This window comes from Trachemys scripta, chromosome 9 (assembly GCF_013100865.1).
Source record: "Trachemys scripta elegans isolate TJP31775 chromosome 9, CAS_Tse_1.0, whole genome shotgun sequence".
NCBI lineage: Eukaryota > Metazoa > Chordata > Testudines > Emydidae > Trachemys > Trachemys scripta.
In genome coordinates, this window is record NC_048306.1 from 97,363,580 (window position 1) to 97,379,817 (window position 16,238).

General features: G+C 63.6%; 1 protein-coding gene across 1 annotated transcript in view; it reads left to right on the forward strand.

The window, feature by feature from the left end:
* The first annotated feature begins 269 nt into the window (after window positions 1–269).
* Window positions 270–16,238, forward strand: part of SLC12A9 (solute carrier family 12 member 9) — a 44,313-nt gene continuing 28,344 nt past the window's right edge. The window contains exons 1-6 of the mRNA XM_034782475.1: window positions 270–503; window positions 8,457–8,591; window positions 9,722–9,859; window positions 11,150–11,449; window positions 12,427–12,534; window positions 12,615–12,726. Coding sequence (XP_034638366.1) covers window positions 332–503; window positions 8,457–8,591; window positions 9,722–9,859; window positions 11,150–11,449; window positions 12,427–12,534; window positions 12,615–12,726 — 965 coding nt within the window. The 5' untranslated portion in view covers window positions 270–331. The remainder of the gene's footprint in view (window positions 504–8,456; window positions 8,592–9,721; window positions 9,860–11,149; window positions 11,450–12,426; window positions 12,535–12,614; window positions 12,727–16,238) is intronic.

Below are 16,238 nucleotides of genomic sequence, written 5' to 3' on the forward strand. Positions count from 1 at the left end.
GGAGGGGATGCAGTGAGGGGCTGGGGTGGGATCGGGAGGGATGCAGTGAGGGGGCGGGGGGTGGGATCCGGAGGGATGCAGTGAGGGGGATGGAGTGGGATCGGGAGGGATGCAGCGAGCGGAGCAGGGCCGGGGGGAGGTGCCCAGAGTCCGGGGCGGGGCTGCCGGGGCCGGCGGCGGACTCAGGAGGACTGTCCCGGGCCGGGGGGGCGGTGCTGCCGGGCGGGCCGGGGGCGGGGCGGAGCGGAGCTGCCGGGCCGGAGCCGCCCCCGACTCCCCGAGGTGGCCGGGCCGGGCCGGGCTGGGCGCTGGGTTCGGGCCGGGCGGCGCCATGGCGGGCTCGGAGCGGAGCCCCCTGCTCACCTACCGCCTGTGCAGCAGCACCTCGGTGGAGGAGCCCCGGCCGGGGCCGGCGCCGGGCTCCCGCAAGCTGCGCACCTTCCTGGGCGTGGTGGTGCCCACCCTGCTCTCCATGTTCAGCGTGGTGCTGTTCCTGCGGCTCGGTGAGTCGGGCAGCCCCCTAGGGCCCCCCCAGGTTCCCTCCAGGAACCCCCCAGGTAACTCCAGCCCGGCCCCCCAGGAACCTCCCAGGCAACCCCAGCCCCCAAGGATCCCCCAGGGACCCCACAGGTTCCCCCCAGCCTGACCCCCCAGGGAACCCCAGCCCAGTCCTCCAGGATTCCCCTCCCCCCAGGACCTCATACCCTGGGACCTAGCTTCTCTCAGTCCCCCTTCCTGCCATGGGCTGTCCTGGGGTGTCAGGGGGGGTTACTGGGCATGGGGGTGCCCTGCCCTGGCGTTCCAGCAGCCTCTGTAACCAGCTCCCCTAACTGTGGCACCCCAGTGACCCCCAGGAATCCCTTATAGCTCCCATAACACCAGCATCCTCACACCTGCCCCATAACCCCTCACTAGCTCCCCAGCACTCCAGCACTCCAGTTCATCTCCACGCAGCCCCGAACCTGCTCATCCCACCAACTCCTGTAACCCCCACTAACTTCCCATCCCCTAAACCTCGCCATTGTCCTACCATCCTCCAACCCCTCCCCCACCATCCCCAGCCCCCCAGCAACAGCTTCTCTCCCTAGCCCCCGATAACCTGCCCAGTCCTCTGCACCAGGCCCACAGTCCACATCCCTAAACCTGCTCTCGCAGCACCCCGATATCCCGGGACCCCCCATCCAAATCAGCGGCCTGTGTCCAGTGTTCCTTGACAGCAAAAGATCCTGCTTCAGGCCCAGGCCCTGTAAGACAACGGTGCCTTTGCCCAGAGTTTGGGGAGCAAGTTTTAGCAGCTGGGAAAATAAAGCCCAGAGCCAGCGATGGTACGAGTGTGAGTTGCCCTGTGCTGCCTGGCTCTGCGGGGTTCCCTTGTGCCACCTGGAAGGGCGGCGTGCCTAGGTGACTGTTGGGCTCCGGCTGGAGGAAAGCCCCCAGTTGTGTTCATGACCAGTGTGTGGGTGGGCACAGGCAGAAGCGCGTTAACTTACTGGAGACAGAGCCTGAAATTGCTTCCACAGCGCCGGGCTCCGCTCTCCTAGTACAAATACAAACCAGAACTGAGAAAAGACAAAGCCCCAGAAACTTGGGTTTGTGCAGGGGGGCGGCTGTGCTGAAATGAGCAGGCAGCACCCTTTGGAGCCTTTCCAGCTGTCACTGAGGAATGTGGAAGTAAAACTTCTTTTCAGTTGCACTTTCTGGTTCCTGGGTTTGGTTTTCGTGAAGTTTGAGGCTCAGGGACCTGCTGTGAACTTCTGCTCCCAGCCCTTAATATTTAACTGAGGGAGTCAGTGTCTTCTCGGAAACCCCACCCTGGCCTCTGTGCCATTTTCTCTCTTCTCCTCCCCCTCCGCCCCCCGATGCTAGGCTTGGTCTGGTGGATGCACGTAGCTGGCGATCACGAACCAAGCTGGGTTGGCATGTAGGATGCCCCTGACAAGGGCAGAGACCCGCTGGCCTACTGCGATCCCCTCTCAGGGAGTATCAGCCTCCCATCTGTTGGGACCTCAGGGATGCCCAAAGGTGTTTTACTCCTGCTAGGAGCGGTTCTTGGCCCCTGGTGCTATGGGAGAGCAATCTGGAGACTGTTCCTCCGTTAGCAGAGTCATCAGCTAAGGTGCTGTGGGCCCCTGAGGCTGTGCAAAGTCAGTCGCCGGATTGGGGTGTAAATCCAAGATGTATGGCTGGATTCTGTCCCCCAGCTCCCCTCCCCCCCTGCAGTGGAAGACAATGGGGGATGGCATGAGTGTAACCAAGGGCAGAATCGATCCTGCAGGATCTGTTCGGTGGGTGACACTGCCCCAGCCAGAGGGAGCCCAGCGCGACTCCGGGAGCCCAGGCTGGGTTTGCAGGGCTGACTGGTAGAGAAAACATCCCTTTGCCTGTCCCCTGAGCAGATCTGCTCCAGATGCACTGGGACACAGTGAGCGTCCCTGAACCCACAATGCCTTGCATATAGACGTGCTGCTAGAACCCGCCCCTGCCACAAACCCCTCCCCAAATTCGCTTGGCTGAAATCCAGCCTCCTGTATTCCTCACCCCTTCTGGACCCGTCTTCCCCCAGAGATCCTGGGCTGCTGTCCTTCCCTGCTGCCCCACTCCTGTTCCTTCCACGCTGTGCTGCGAACCATTCCCTTCCGTGCCCTCTCCCTGCTCTGCCGGGCAGGTTGGCCGGCACTGCTGCCCCAGATTCCCTCTAGCCTCACTGGCTCCATTTGTGCACACCCAGGGCGTGGCCCACTGGGGGGTTTGACGGATTCCCACTGCCAGGGGCCCCAGTGCAAGGCCCCATCAGCTTCTGGCATCTTTAAACTTATCGCCATGTCAGCTCCTGGAGCCTTGGCTAGACTATAGAATCCTAGAATATCAGGGTTGGAAGGGACCTCAGGAGGTCATCTAGTCCCACCCCCTGCTCAAAGCAGGACCAATCCCCAACTAACTCATCCCCGCCAGGGCTTCGTCAAGCCGGGCCTTAAAAACCTCCAAGGAAGGAGATTCCACCACCTCCCTAGGGAACCCATTCCAGTGCTTCACCACCCTCCTAGTGAAAGTTTTTTTTCCTAATGTCCAACCTAAACCTCCCCCACTGCAACTTGAGACCATTACTCCTTGTTCTGTCATCTGCCACCACTGAGAACAGTCTAGATCCATCCTCTTTGAAACCCCCTTTCAGATAGTTGAAAGCAGCTATCAAATCCCTCCCCACTCTTCTCTTCTGGAGACTAAACAATCCCAGTTCCCTCAGTCTCTCCTCATAAGTCATGTGCTCCAGCCCCCTAATCATTTTTGTTGCCCTCCGCTGGACTCTTTCCAATTTTTCCACATCCTTCTTGTAGTGTGGGGCCCAAAACTGGACACAGTACTCCAGATGAGGCCTCACCAATGCCGAATAGAGGGGAACGATCACGTCCCTTGGTCTGCTGGCAATGCCCCTACTTATACAGCCCAAAATGCCGTTAGCCTTCGACTAGGGCTTGATCCTCCGGTAGCACCTCTGTCTAAGGGTGTGTCTGTACCACAGTCGCTGAGGTGGGTGGGGGTTCATCTGTCTAGCTTGCATACTGGAGCAGAGAAGCCGTAGCAGTGCGTGGTTCGGTGTGGACTGTACCACGCGGAGCCCTGGGTAACTTCTCACCGAGCTGCCGCAGCTTTGCCGCTACTGTTACGCCCGCTAGCTGGATTAAAGCCAGCTTGGGTATGTCTAACTCGAGCTGCCCCGGGACTGCGGGGCAGGCATCCCCTAGAAAACTCCGGCCTTCCCCAGGGCTGAGTTCTTCTTCCAAAACACTGGGACTGTTTTAGCCCGTGTTCTCACCCTGTGCCGAGCCTGGGATTTGTAGGAAAACCCAGGCAGGTGTATGAGTCATTTCCTATGACACAGTCCTGCTGGCCGGGCATCCTGCAGTTCTGTCTACCTCTCTTGCTTTAACTGCGGCCGAGCCAACGCTGAGCCACCAGCGAAGGGGTTTACGCTCTGGGCCCTGTGAGCTCCAGTTCTCTGGGGTTCTCCTTCTCCTTTATGTAGGTTCCTTAATCTGTTGTTTTGTGAGTGCGTGTCAAGCGCTTCCCACCGGTAATCAATAAAGCCCGACTTGGGAAATTTCTGCCCTGGTTTATGATCAAGAGGAAGCTTGCTGTGGCCTGGGCAGGCCTGAACCTCCAGCTTTTGCAGAACGGGCTAGTTTCTAGCCTGTATTGTGGGAAATCCCATGTGCATGTGACTGGAGTGGGCTCCAGGGTGTGAAATTACCAGTTTGCTGCCTTGGGGGAAGCCCTGCACCTTACGAGAACTGGGTCAATTTCATGCTGTTGTTGGGGAGCTGTGAGCCCAGCTGCAGAGATGACGGGGGCCGATTTTGCAGGAGTGGCCTCTCATTTTGGGACCCCCAGGGCCTGTCTCTGATCTTGCCTACCCCAGCCATACAGCAGAGTCGTCCCATTGGCTTCAGGGAGTTGTTCCCGGCTCCTACTGGTGTAACTGCATGGAGGAGGAGTGGGACCCCAGTGCCAGCTTGTCAGAGGTGCCAAGCGCTTCCTGCTCCCGCTGGGCCTGCTATGATGGGCACCGGTGGCAGTCTGGCCATTGTGTCTGAAGCTGGGCACCCAGAAGGGGAGACACCCCCCCCCCGATTAGATGCTGCATCTTGAAGTTTGATCCTATGGCTTTGGGGGTGCAGGAGGAGAGGGAGGCGGGGATGGCGCTTTAGCAGGGTGTAGCCCCTGGATGGTGCAGGCCGGCCCTCGTGCCTTGCCCCGGCTTTGGCTTCTGGCAAGCAGGGTTCACGGCTGTTAAATTCGTCAAGCCCTGTGCTTCAAAGCCTTAAGGACAAGGAGGCCAGTGTACTTGGCTGGACCATCTGCCGCCCTGCGTCCTGGGATGGCGGCACGGGGAGCGCACACCATCCCGTGTCTCGGTCCTAGGAGGACGGGAGCCAGCGCCTTCGTCATGGGGCTTTGCCGCTGTGGAGCTCCTCCGTACGTGCCAGAGCCCGGCCGGGGCAGCCTTCGGGGTGAGGCGCCATGGCCCGCTGCTTCCCCTTTGGGCCGTGTGGGTTTCCTGTCTGGGTCGCTCCCTGCGTCTGCCCGGCTGCCTGAGACCGATGTGGCTTTGGTTTTACTTCCATCATCTCCAGAGCTTGGGGGAGCCTTTCTCGTGAAGCGCAGCGTAAAGATGGCCTTACGTCCTCCGCCCCGGCGCTCCCTGTCTATCCAGGCAGCCGGCAGACGCTGCGGTAATGGGCGTTGGGGCGGGCAGCACGCGGGAGAAGGAGAGATCTAAGCTGCCGATTTCTCTGCACTATCTGCTCTGCTCCCCAGCCATGGAGGGATAAACCTGTCCTGACTGCCAGGCGCCCCCCCCGTTCCGTCACTTCCCGAGCTGGCTCCCTTTCACTCGCCCAGCCATCCCTCTGCGAGGTCTCCTCCGAGTCCTCACTGCTGGGGTGCCTGGGGCTCTACGGGCCATTAAAGGGCCAAGCCCCGGCCCCAAGGAGGTCACAGTCTAATTAGCAGGATACCAGAGCATGCTTGGGGAGGGGAGCCCTGCTCCTGGGCGGTGCAGGTCTTGCAGTGTGGCTTGTTTGGCCTGTTTGGTAACCGGTCCATGGCCCCTGATGACTTCCTGGGGGTGGCAGGGATAGAACTCGGCTCCCCCTGCTCCAGAAGCTCTGCCCTCTGCCTCTGGAGCAAAGGGAGAGTCTCTGGGAGCGGTGCAGGGCCTAGGATGCCACTCCGGTGTGCAGTTCTGAGTCCATCCAGCAGAGGGCAGTGATGCTCTCCCTCTCTCACTGATCATTGCAACAGGTGGTCTGGATGTGGTACTTTACCGCCTGTGTTGTGCAAACAGTAACTACACACACACACACACACACACACACACACACCCCGCCCCTGCCCAGAGAACCAGGTCAGTGGATTGCCGGGCCGCCCTTGCTAGGCCAGGCCTCTGTCACAGCTCACATTCCTCTCCCAGGTGTCAGATCTGAAACTGGGGCATTCCTCCTGGGAGGAGCCTCCTGGGTGGGGGGAGCGATCTTGGCCCAATTTGGGAGGGGGTGGGGGAGCGATCCTGGTCCAGCTTTAGGGGTGGGGGGGGAGGGAGGGAGTTGTCCCAGGCCCCATGGAGACCTGGCTGAATGGGTCTCTCCTCTCCCTGATGTCTCTGAGTTCTTGCTGGCTATCCGTGCAGAAATGACGCGGCCCAGGCAGGCCATCTTCCCCGCCCCCCCACTCCACTTCCGCTCCTTGACCAAGATGCCCAGCGTGGCCATGGCCTCTCTTCCTGGCTGGAGTCTCTGGGCCCTTTCCTGGGGGTGGGTGTGATTCGCCTGGATCCCTTGGCAGGCTGGGTTGCCCTGAGCTGTGGGGACGGGGCTGTCAGCAGAGGCTCACCCTGCCTAACGCCTTCCCTCTGGGGCCTGTGCAGCCTGCGGGGGTCTCGGGCGCTTGGCGGAGTTCCCGGGATCCCGCAAACTGCCCTGCCCAGCCTTTCCAATGGGGGTTTACAGTCGGTTTTGCCGGGTCTATTTCCACCCCCGGCCCCTCTGCACCGGCCTTTGGGGACGCCTCCACCGAGAGTCACATACATGTAGAACATCAGAACGGCCTCACTGGGTCAGCCCAATGGTCCATCTAGCCCTGTGTCCTGTCCTCTGACAGAGGCTGGTGCCAGGTGCTTCAGAGAGAATGAACAGAACAGGGCGATCATTGACTGACCCATCCCCTGTCGCCCCCTCCCAGCTTCCGGCAGTCAGAGGCTAGGGACATCCGGAGCATGGGGTTACCTCCCTGGCTAATAGCCATTGATGGACCTGTGCTCCAGGAACTTATCTAGTTCTCTTTTGAACCCTGCTATAGTTCTGGCCTTCACAGCATCCCCTGGCAGTGAGTTCCACAGGTTGACTGTGTGTTGTTGGACGAAATTCTTCCTTTTGGTTGTTTGAAACCTGCTGCCTATTAATTTCATTGTGTGACCCCTGGCTCTTGTGTTATGCGGAGAAAATAACACTTCCTTATTTACTAAGAGAGGCTGGGCGCGGGCATTTTAAACCTGCCGTCTCTCTCTCACCTGGCGCAGCGCCATAGCCACGCTCAGTGGAGCTGCAGCCAAAGGGCTGGCGTGGAGGGAGCCGAAGGCTGATCCCACGGTGCCTGGAAGTTAGAGCTGTCTCTCCACTCTGGCCCGCCCCTGGGGTGGATTTGTGCTGGGGATGCCCATCCCGTCTCCGCCCGGTGGGTCACCGGCGCCTGTCCCGTTTGCCCGCTCTCATTCAGGGGCTTTGTCCGCTGCTCGTTATGCTTATTGGTGCGTAGCTAAAGCTGACAGGCTGCTGGGCGGGCAGGAGAGGGCGTGGCATCGCTCACCTACTTTGTGCCCATTCCAGTTCTCTGTGGAACAGGGCCACTTCCTGCATCCCCCAGGATGAGCCTGACTGTGCCGGGTTCTTCGCATGGCGGTGGTTCTCTCCCATCCTTTGCTCCGTCTGGCGCTGCCTGCGAATGCAGCCCAGGGGCACGTGGTGCCTGGTCCTGTGAACCTGGGCTCTCTGCCCACACGTGGGACCCACAGACAGTGACCCGAGTCCAGGGAGTCTCACTTTGCTGTTCCACCGGAGCAGCTGGTTGTTTCCCTGCAGCGATTCCCTCCTGGCCGGCTGCCCGCGGTGCCCGGAGGTAGCTGGTACCAGCAGGAGCAGCCGTGGGGCTGCAGGGAACTGGGCTGGTGTCGTCCTTCCCCAGCGCAGGAAAGCGAAACCTACAAGAGCTGTGTCTGGGATGGGGGGGGAGGTGGCAGAATGACAGGAGGGGGATCGGTGGGGGGGCAGTGACTGCTCCCTCCCAGCAGCCCCATGAAAGCTGCCCCTCCCTCACGCCCACTAGGGGCCAGGCACTTAGCAGCCACCGAATGGCCATGGTTGAAGCAGAAAGCTCCCTGGGGACACCAGGCTGGGGTGGATGTACAGGGACTTGCCCTGGTGATTTGCTGGTTTCCTGCCCCCCAGCCTTTCCCGGGTGCTGTTCCCCCTCCCCCGTGCTGTCTCAAGCCTCTCCCTCTGCATGGGGCTGGGGGTTGCTTTAATCCCCCGGTGCTTAGCTTTAAGCCCCTTGTGCCGCAGCGCGTGGGCTCTGCTAATTGCTCTTTTCCCTGGAGCGTAGCTGCTGGAGCAGCACAGTGGAGACGGGCGCTCAGGCTCCCACTGGTCTCTAGCAGGCAGGTTGTTCCTACAGTGGGGGAGCAGGCCCAAGGGGGGCAGGTTCTTGAGGTGGGGGGACACCCCTTCCTCCAGCCTGCCCAGGGCTCCTGCGCCCTGTCCCCCACCCTGGCCCTGGGGGGGCGGGGACATGCTGGGCCCTGCCACTCAGGGCTGGCCTGGCTCCACAGGGAGCAGTTGGCCGGCAGGAGGTGGGGGCTCCGTGTCACGCTTCCCTTTCCCCTTACTTCCCTCCTCTGCCGGCAGGGTTTGTGGTGGGCCAGGCCGGCTTGTACGAGGCGCTGGGCATGTTCGTGGTGGCCTATGTCATCATTGGCATGACGGTGCTGTCGGTGTGCGCCATCTCCACCAACGGGGCGCTGGACGCCGGCGGAGCCTACTGTATCCTTCCCTGGCACCCCTGCCTTGGTGCTGCCCTTCTCTCGCAGGGCCGGCTCCAGGCACCAGCCGAGCAAGCTCGTGCTTGGGGCGGCAGATTCTACGGGGCGGCATTCCGCCCAATCCTAGGGCGGCACGGACGCTTTTTTTTTTTTTTTTTTTTTTGTTTGATTGGTTGGTTCGCTGATCCGGCTGCCCAGTAGGGGGTGGCGGCACGGAGGAGGGGAGCGCCCCGCTAGGAGCGGGCTGCGCGCTCCGTCTGCCCCAGGTCTGCAGCAAGCCCGGCAGGGCAGCCCGCGTCCTTCCCTCCCCGCCGACCGGAGCGGCGTGGAGCCCTCCTGGCAGGCGGTGCGGCGGGAGGGGCCACATGGCGAGCGCCCCGCTAAGCCCTAGCCGCCCCTTCTCTCTCTTCCCCCGCTCCCTCCCCTTCCCCCTGCACCCGCGCTCCGGCCGCCCTGCAGTTGTTGTTTTTCCTGCTTTGCCATTCTGGCCACCCTGATTTTTTTTTTTTTGCTTGGGGCGGCAAAAAAGTCAGAGCTGGCCCTGTTCTCTCGGCAGCCCATTCGGCCCAGTTCCCCTTGGTCTGGGTCTGTGGGGCAGCAGCTCGGCCCGGCAGAGCTGGTCCCCTGGCACGCGCTGCGGGGGTGAGCTTGGGGCTCCACAGACAGACCAAAATCCCCACAGCCTGTGCCCCTGGCTGGCAGCCCATGTGCCAACCAGAGGCTTTGCTTCACTGCACTCACCCCTCTTCCCAGCACGTGCCCCCTTTCCGGCTGGGCTGTGGCCTCAGGCGGCCGGTCCCGGGGGGAAGGGGAAATCCTCAGCAGCGTTAACTGGAAGTGCTTTAGAAAAGGGAAGCTGAGGGCCTTGGGCTCCCGCCCTGCTCACCACAGCCAGCTGGGAGCTGATCCAGGTCTCTAGGATGTGCTACACCTAGAGCAGCCACTGTGCTGGGCCCAGGGACACCCCCCCCCACACACACACACACACACACATCCTGTGCCATGGGCTGGTGCCAGGGCCTGGCCCTGCACGGCCAGCGTCTCCCCAGGCTCCCGCAGCCCAGGGGGCGGGCAGGAGCTGCTGAAGCTGGGATCCCCCCAAGCCCTTGATCTTCCTTGACCCCGGCGCAGACATGATCAGCCGCGCGCTCGGCCCCGAGTTCGGGGGCAGCATCGGGATCATGTTCTTCTTGGCCAACGTCTGCGGCAGTGCCCTGTACATCCTGGGGCTGGTGGAGGCCATTATCGACATCTTCGGCGTCCCGCTGGGTAAGTGGGGTCCCCCGCCCCTCACCCGCAACAGCCCAGCTCGGCTGCCTGGTCACTCCCTCCTCCACCGCCTTCCCCAGGACGGGCCCGTCTGACCCTGGCTCCAGCCTGCAGGTTGTGCCAGTGCCCAAGGTGGGCGGGCTGGAGGCAGTGCTCCCCTGCCCAGAGCTGAGGTAGGGGCATCCCCTGGGGTTCATGGGCCTGCAGACCTAGCCCTTGGTATGGGGGCTGCAGTTCCCCACATAGCCAGAGAGCGAGCCAGGGAGGGGGCAGGGTCACTGTTACTCCAGGAAACTGCTCGCGAACCACCCTACTCCTGGAGGGAGGGGACCTTGCCCGTACAGCGAGAGCAGGGGCCTTGGACACCTGTGTCCCTGCCCGGCTCTGTCACTGGCTCCCTCCCTGAGTTTGGGTGAGGCCCCGCCTTGCTCTGCGCCTCAGTTTCCCCTGCTGTTACATGGAGGGCTTGTCCGGCCTTCCCCCCGGGGGCCTGTGGGGTTCTGTCTGTGCCTGGTGTACGGAGGGAGCAGCCTGGGGATCCGGGCATGGCAGGGCAGCTGTGGGGCTGCCAACCCCAGGGATTACGCTGCGTAGGGCTGAGCGACACCTGCTGGTGCTATTGACAGCGACAGTGCCGTGCTGTATGTGGACGGCTGCCATCCTCACGGCCCCTGCACTCCAGCTGCCCCTTGTGTGCCCCACGGAGGCCCCTGGCAGCTGCCTGCCAATTCCCCTCCTGGCTGCACCAGCCCCCCGGCTGCTCTCTCTGATCAGCCCCATTGGCGCAGAGGTGTGGGGCAGGGGAAGGAGAAAGGTTAATGCCCCAAGGAGCCTGCCACTCCCAGGAAGGAATGCCCCCCCTGCCCCGGGTTAACTACCTGTGCCCGGGCAGTGATGGCCCGGCCCTCTTGAAGGGGGGTGTGTTCCCCCGACCCCCTCCCCGGCATGCCCAGGGTAGGGGGTGCACATGGGGGGATAGGGACATCCATGCAGCCCCCAAGCCAGCAGCCACCACCCTTGGGGAGTGTGATCGGACCCTGGGGCAGAGCGCCTCACCTTCTAGGAATGGTCCTACCCCACCCAGCATGGCAAGGCCTGGCCCTCGGGGCTCTGTGTAGGGAGTGTGGGGGGCCCAGTCTGGTGCCCAGGTGGGCACAGCACAAAGCTGGCACTGGTTGCCCCCCCCCCACTGGCAGCCCCAGCACAGGCCTGCGCTTCCGTCCCAAGGCAGGGGGTGTGTGGGGAGCTGCCCTCATGCCATGCCCCTTAACCCGCCCCGTCTCCCAACAGGTCAGACCACAGGCAGCAGCTTCCAGGTCCTGCCCCGCAGCTACTGGTACGAGCTGCTGTATGGCACGGCCCTGCTGCTGGTCTGCCTGCTGGTCTGCCTGGTGGGTGCCTCCATCTACGCCAAGGCCACCTTCCTCATCTTCCTCATCGTCATGCTGGTGCTGGTCACTGTCTTCGTCAGCTTCTTTGCTGTGGGTCCCACCGTGGTGCCGCTGCTGCTGCCGGAGGGCAACGGCTCACTCGCCATCAATGGCACCTTCACCGGCTTCCGGCTTGACACCCTGCGGGGCAACCTGGCAGGTGGGCACCGCCTGGCTCTGCCCTCAGCGCGGTAACCCCTCATCTGGACTGCCTGACCCGACCACCCTGCTCCTGGCAACGTCTCACCCGGCCTGCCCACCACATTCCCGACCCTGCCTGGCAATCCCTCACCTGGCCCGCCCACCCCCTGCCTGGCAACCCCTCGCCAACCCGTCCATCCCCCGCTCAACCCTGCCTGGCAATCCTTCACCCGGCCCGCCCATTCCCTGCCCGATCCTGCCCAGCAACCCCTCACCCGACCTGCCCACCCCCTACCTGGCAATCCCTCACCCAACCCGCCCACCCGCAGCCTGATCCTGCCTGGCAACCCCTCACTGACCTGACCACACCCTGCCCAGCGACCCCCTCACCCGGCCTTCCCGCCCAACCCTGCCCAGCAACCTCCCACCCCACTCTGCCCCTGGCCAGTTCCCCTCCAGGCCCCCCACCTGACCCTGTTCCCAGCTTCCTCCCCCACCCCCAGTGCATCTTATCCCGCCCAGCTCTGCCTGCCCTGCCCTGCCCAGCAGAGCCTGGCACTTTGCTGGGACTCGCCTGGGGGGTTACAGTTCCCCCAGCAAAGCCCCCGGCCATGAGCCCCACATGAGCCATCTTCCAGCTTTACTGCCAGAATGGCCGTGTCCACAACCTGCCCCCGCCTGGTACCACTAGAGGCAGATGGCAGGGGCTGTGTCCTGGCTGTCGGCGGAGCCTCACGCCCCGCCAGTGTGGCTGCGCTGGGGAGTTCCCTGGCAGCGTAGCGGCTGTGCCCCGAGTGGCGCTGCCCCATGGCCGGCAGGCGCCATGCCAGTTTCGCTCGGCAGAGACCTGTCCGCCGGGCTGAGCTCAGCCCCGCCCTTGCCCAGCACGCTCAGCCTGGCCTGACGCAGCACTCGAGCGGGGTGGGGAGGGTGGCGGAGCCGGGGCCCGCGCTCCGGGCTGCGTTGGGGGCTCACGTCTCCCCTCTGCCCGGGCAGCCGCCTACAGCGTGGACTACACCACGGGGCGCCTGATGAGCTTCAGCACCGTCTTCGCCGTCATGTTCAACGGCTGCACCGGCATCATGGCCGGCTCCAACATGTCGGGTGAGGAGGGGGCAGGGACGGGGGGCGGGGCAGGGGGAGATGGGGCAGGGCTGACGGCCTCCCCTCACTTCCCCCCGCAGGGGATCTGAAACGCCCCAGCTACTCCATCCCCAGAGGCACCATCGCCGCCGTGCTCTTCACCTACCTCATCTACAACCTGCTGGCCATCACGCTGTGCTGCACCTGCGACAGGTACGTGCCCCCCCCCCCCCGCCGGAGCATAGACACAGACCCTCCGTTGTGGGGCGAGGGGGCTGCATGCCGGTGGAGGGGAGGAAGGGAGGGGGCAGCCCAGCCATCAGGGCGGAGTGAAGCTGGAGCCCAGGGAAGGCCGTGCTGGGGAAGACGGGCAGCTGAGCGATCCACCTGTTGCTTTGGGGCTGGCAGCGCCCAGGCGTGGGCGGGCTGGGAGGCTCTGGGATTGGTGTCATCCAGGGCCGTCGGGGGCCTGCCCCTCCCAGCTGCGGGCTTGCCGCTCTCAAGGACTGGGGGCCAGGGCCTCCCCACAAGCTCATGCCGTGCCGACGATGCCACCACGCCCGGTAGCGCCTGCTTGGTCCAGCTCTGCTCCCCGTCCCTGAGCTGGGGCCCTGCAGGGCTGCCGGGCAGTGCCCGCCTTGCTGTGCCGGCGCCGGGGGCCGCCCAGAGCACGCCCTGGGCTCAGCTGTTAATTTTCCACTCTGGAAAGTGGTGCCATAAATCGGGCCGGTGGCAGGCGGCTGGCAGGAGTCGGGAGAGTTATAGCTGTCAGCGGCTAATATCTTAATGCACAGCCATTGCTCAGAGCGACAGGGGACAGGCTGGGCAGGGGCTGTCACTCAGGAATGGGTAATGGGCTTCGCTCCCCCCCCCACCCACTGAGTAACAAGATGGGCCCAGGGCACGGCCCCCACGCCTGCCTCCAACCCCCGGGCAGTGGGGGGAGGGTCACTGGCTGAGTGCTTTCGGGGCACCCGGTGCCTTGGGAGCAGGCAGCGTGCACGGCCCCATCCAGCCCCCAAAGGCCAGGAGGTGGCACCGCAGAGCTTGGGCAGTGCCAGGGACAGCCCCACCAGCGAGATCCAGAGCAGTGGCCTCCTGCCTGCTGGACGGCATCAGGGGAGCGGCGGTGTCCGGTCCCATCCTGCCCCCCAGAGCCCTCTGGCTGCCATAGGGGGTGCCCCACTCCCTTCCCCAGCCTCCCCCCGGTGGATAGCTCCAGCTGCTCGCTGCTCAGAGCCGGGCCAAGCGGGCCAGCACCACAGGGGCCGGCCTGACCAGACTTGGTCAGGAGCGAGCGCGTGATGGGGAGTTGGAAACCTGGGGGCTGTGATTTACCTCTGGCGCCCGCCCCCTCTCTGCTGCCACGGACAAGGCTCTGCCTCGGTTTCCCCCTCCAGTCCCTGGGGATAATAGGCCTGACTCAGCCCTGCTGTAGGTCCCGTGGCTCCCCAGGAAGGGGGCTGCCCCCTCTGGGAGAGCATCCCCGCCACCCCTGGAGTTGGGTAGCTGGGAGCCAAGCCCTGGGTCACGCTTGGCCCTATGAGCCTTGAGAACAAGCCTGCAGGAGCTGCTAGTTAGGTAGAACCTACACAAAAACAATCCTCTTCTCATTTAGGATGGCCCCATCCACCATTCTTTCTACGGCTCCTCCCACATTGTGCATGTTTGGGGCCTGCCCAGCAGGGGCACCTCCTCCACACCCCCTGCTGGCAAGCACCCCATCCCCTCCATTCGCACCAGCCGTGCTGTTTGGCAGGTTAGGGGCAGAAGCCTGCTCTGGGGAGGAGGACATCGGGCAGTGCGTGGAGACTCGGGGCAAACCCAGCCCCGAGGGAGAGGTCCCGGGGGGGGGGGGGGTCTCCTTTCCCTGTGGAGATGGCAGGACTTTGATTGCCAAGGGCTGGTGCAAATGCCACGTACAATGGAACTGGGGTTGTCCAGCCTGGTGAGTGAGGGGCTGGGCGACCCTCCTGCTGCCTCACCAGTCGAGCCAGCCCTTGAAATGCAGCCGGGGGGCAGCCAGCCAGAGCAGCGGGGCTGGGCCGGGATTCCCCAGCGGGGTGCGGGAAGCTTGTCTTGGGCCCCCACACTGGGCCATCCGCTCGGCTGCCACTCTGAGCTAGGTGATCAATTTCCAGATAATTAGGTATTAATTGCCAGATACACTGAAGTTTCAGATCTGGGCTAATTTATCTCCCACCTGCTCTCAGGCTCTTGTTAAAATCCAATTAAAGGCTGGGCCATTTGTATCCTTGTAAAGCGTCAGCAAACGGCTCCTTCCCCACTTAGTTCCTCGCTGAGTTTCGGCCAGTTGGCTGCTGCGGGGCCGGGAGCTTTATGGGCCACTGTCTCGTAAACCCTGGTAGGTGGCTTCCAGCTGATCGATGGCTCGCGTGGCTTCCAACCCACAATGAACCGCTCATGGCCAGGCAGCTCTGAGAACCCGCCCTTCGCGCCAGCAGCGGGAATCTGCCAGCATGGCCTGGGATGCTCCTACCAAGCAGTAGTGATACCCTGCGGGCTGGGGGTGAGGGCAGCAGCCAGAGGACAAACGGGCCATAACCGGGCACTGCCAGGCCCCAGAGCTGATGCCCCAGCCTGGATGCTGCCTGGGAAAGGATATTCCCTTCACATGCAAGCTGGCCTGGCCTGCCCGTGCTCCCCCATCAGGAAGGGGTTCCCAGGGCCTCCGAGAGAGTAGCCCTAAAATCCACAAGTCCAGGAGCCGACCCAGAGGCCTGGTGGGGCCTGGTCTCTCCCACGCTGGTTTTCTGACTCTGCAAGTGACGGGTGAGTTACCCGGACGTCCACTCCCCCTGCGCTTTCCCTGGGAGTATTGGAGACTCCAGCCACCGGTGTGATGCAAATCACCGCGCCCGCCACAGCCAGACGCGGCCCACGCGGTATCTTGCTTAGTCCAGCCCTGGGGTCCCCACACAGCTCTGCAGTGCCCCTCAATCCCGACCCGCAGCCCAGCCCTGGGGTCACCCCGCCCCGCTGCGTCACTTGGGGGAACACCCTGATCTCCAGGTTCCCTGGCAGGGCTGAGTTGGAGCCACTGATCTGCCCGCTGGTGGCTGTGCTTTGCACACAGGGAAGGCCAGGCTGCCGTGGCAGAGGGGCGCGATGCCACGCTGGGGAGGCTGCTGCGCGTGGCCCGAGCTCCCATACCAGCCTTGCCCTGCCGCGTTTACAAAACAAACCCCAGGCTGGAAGCGCCACCCGGTGCCAGCCTGACCCCAGGCGCCCCTGTCCCTGACCACAGCCCCATGCTGGTGTCCTTTGTGCACCCCCATTGCAGCTCCGGGGCAGGACTTGGCCATTGACGTGCCCCAGAAGAGCCGGCCCCGCTGTAGTGCTGGCAGGAGGGCAGGTGGGCTGTTTTAGGTCCTTCTGGAAATCAGCTGCCTCGGGCCTGGCTGGTTTGATTAAGCCAGGGCCCAGCGCGAGCCGTCTCCCAGCCTGGCTGTAACTGCTTTGCTATCGATCGGCCCTGGCCCCACGCGCCACCTCCCGGGAGACTGATGGCAGCAATTGGCTCCAGCTGGGCCCTGGCCTGGTGATGGGCTGGGAGAGCAATTACTCGTGAGCCGCCTGGGGGCCCCGCTGGAGGAATTGTGCTCTGCAGGGGCTGCGGTGTTCAAGAACCCCCACGACCGCCCCCCCCGGCCTGTCCGGGGCCCCCCCCCCCCCCCCCCCCCCCCCCCCCCCCCCCCCCCCCC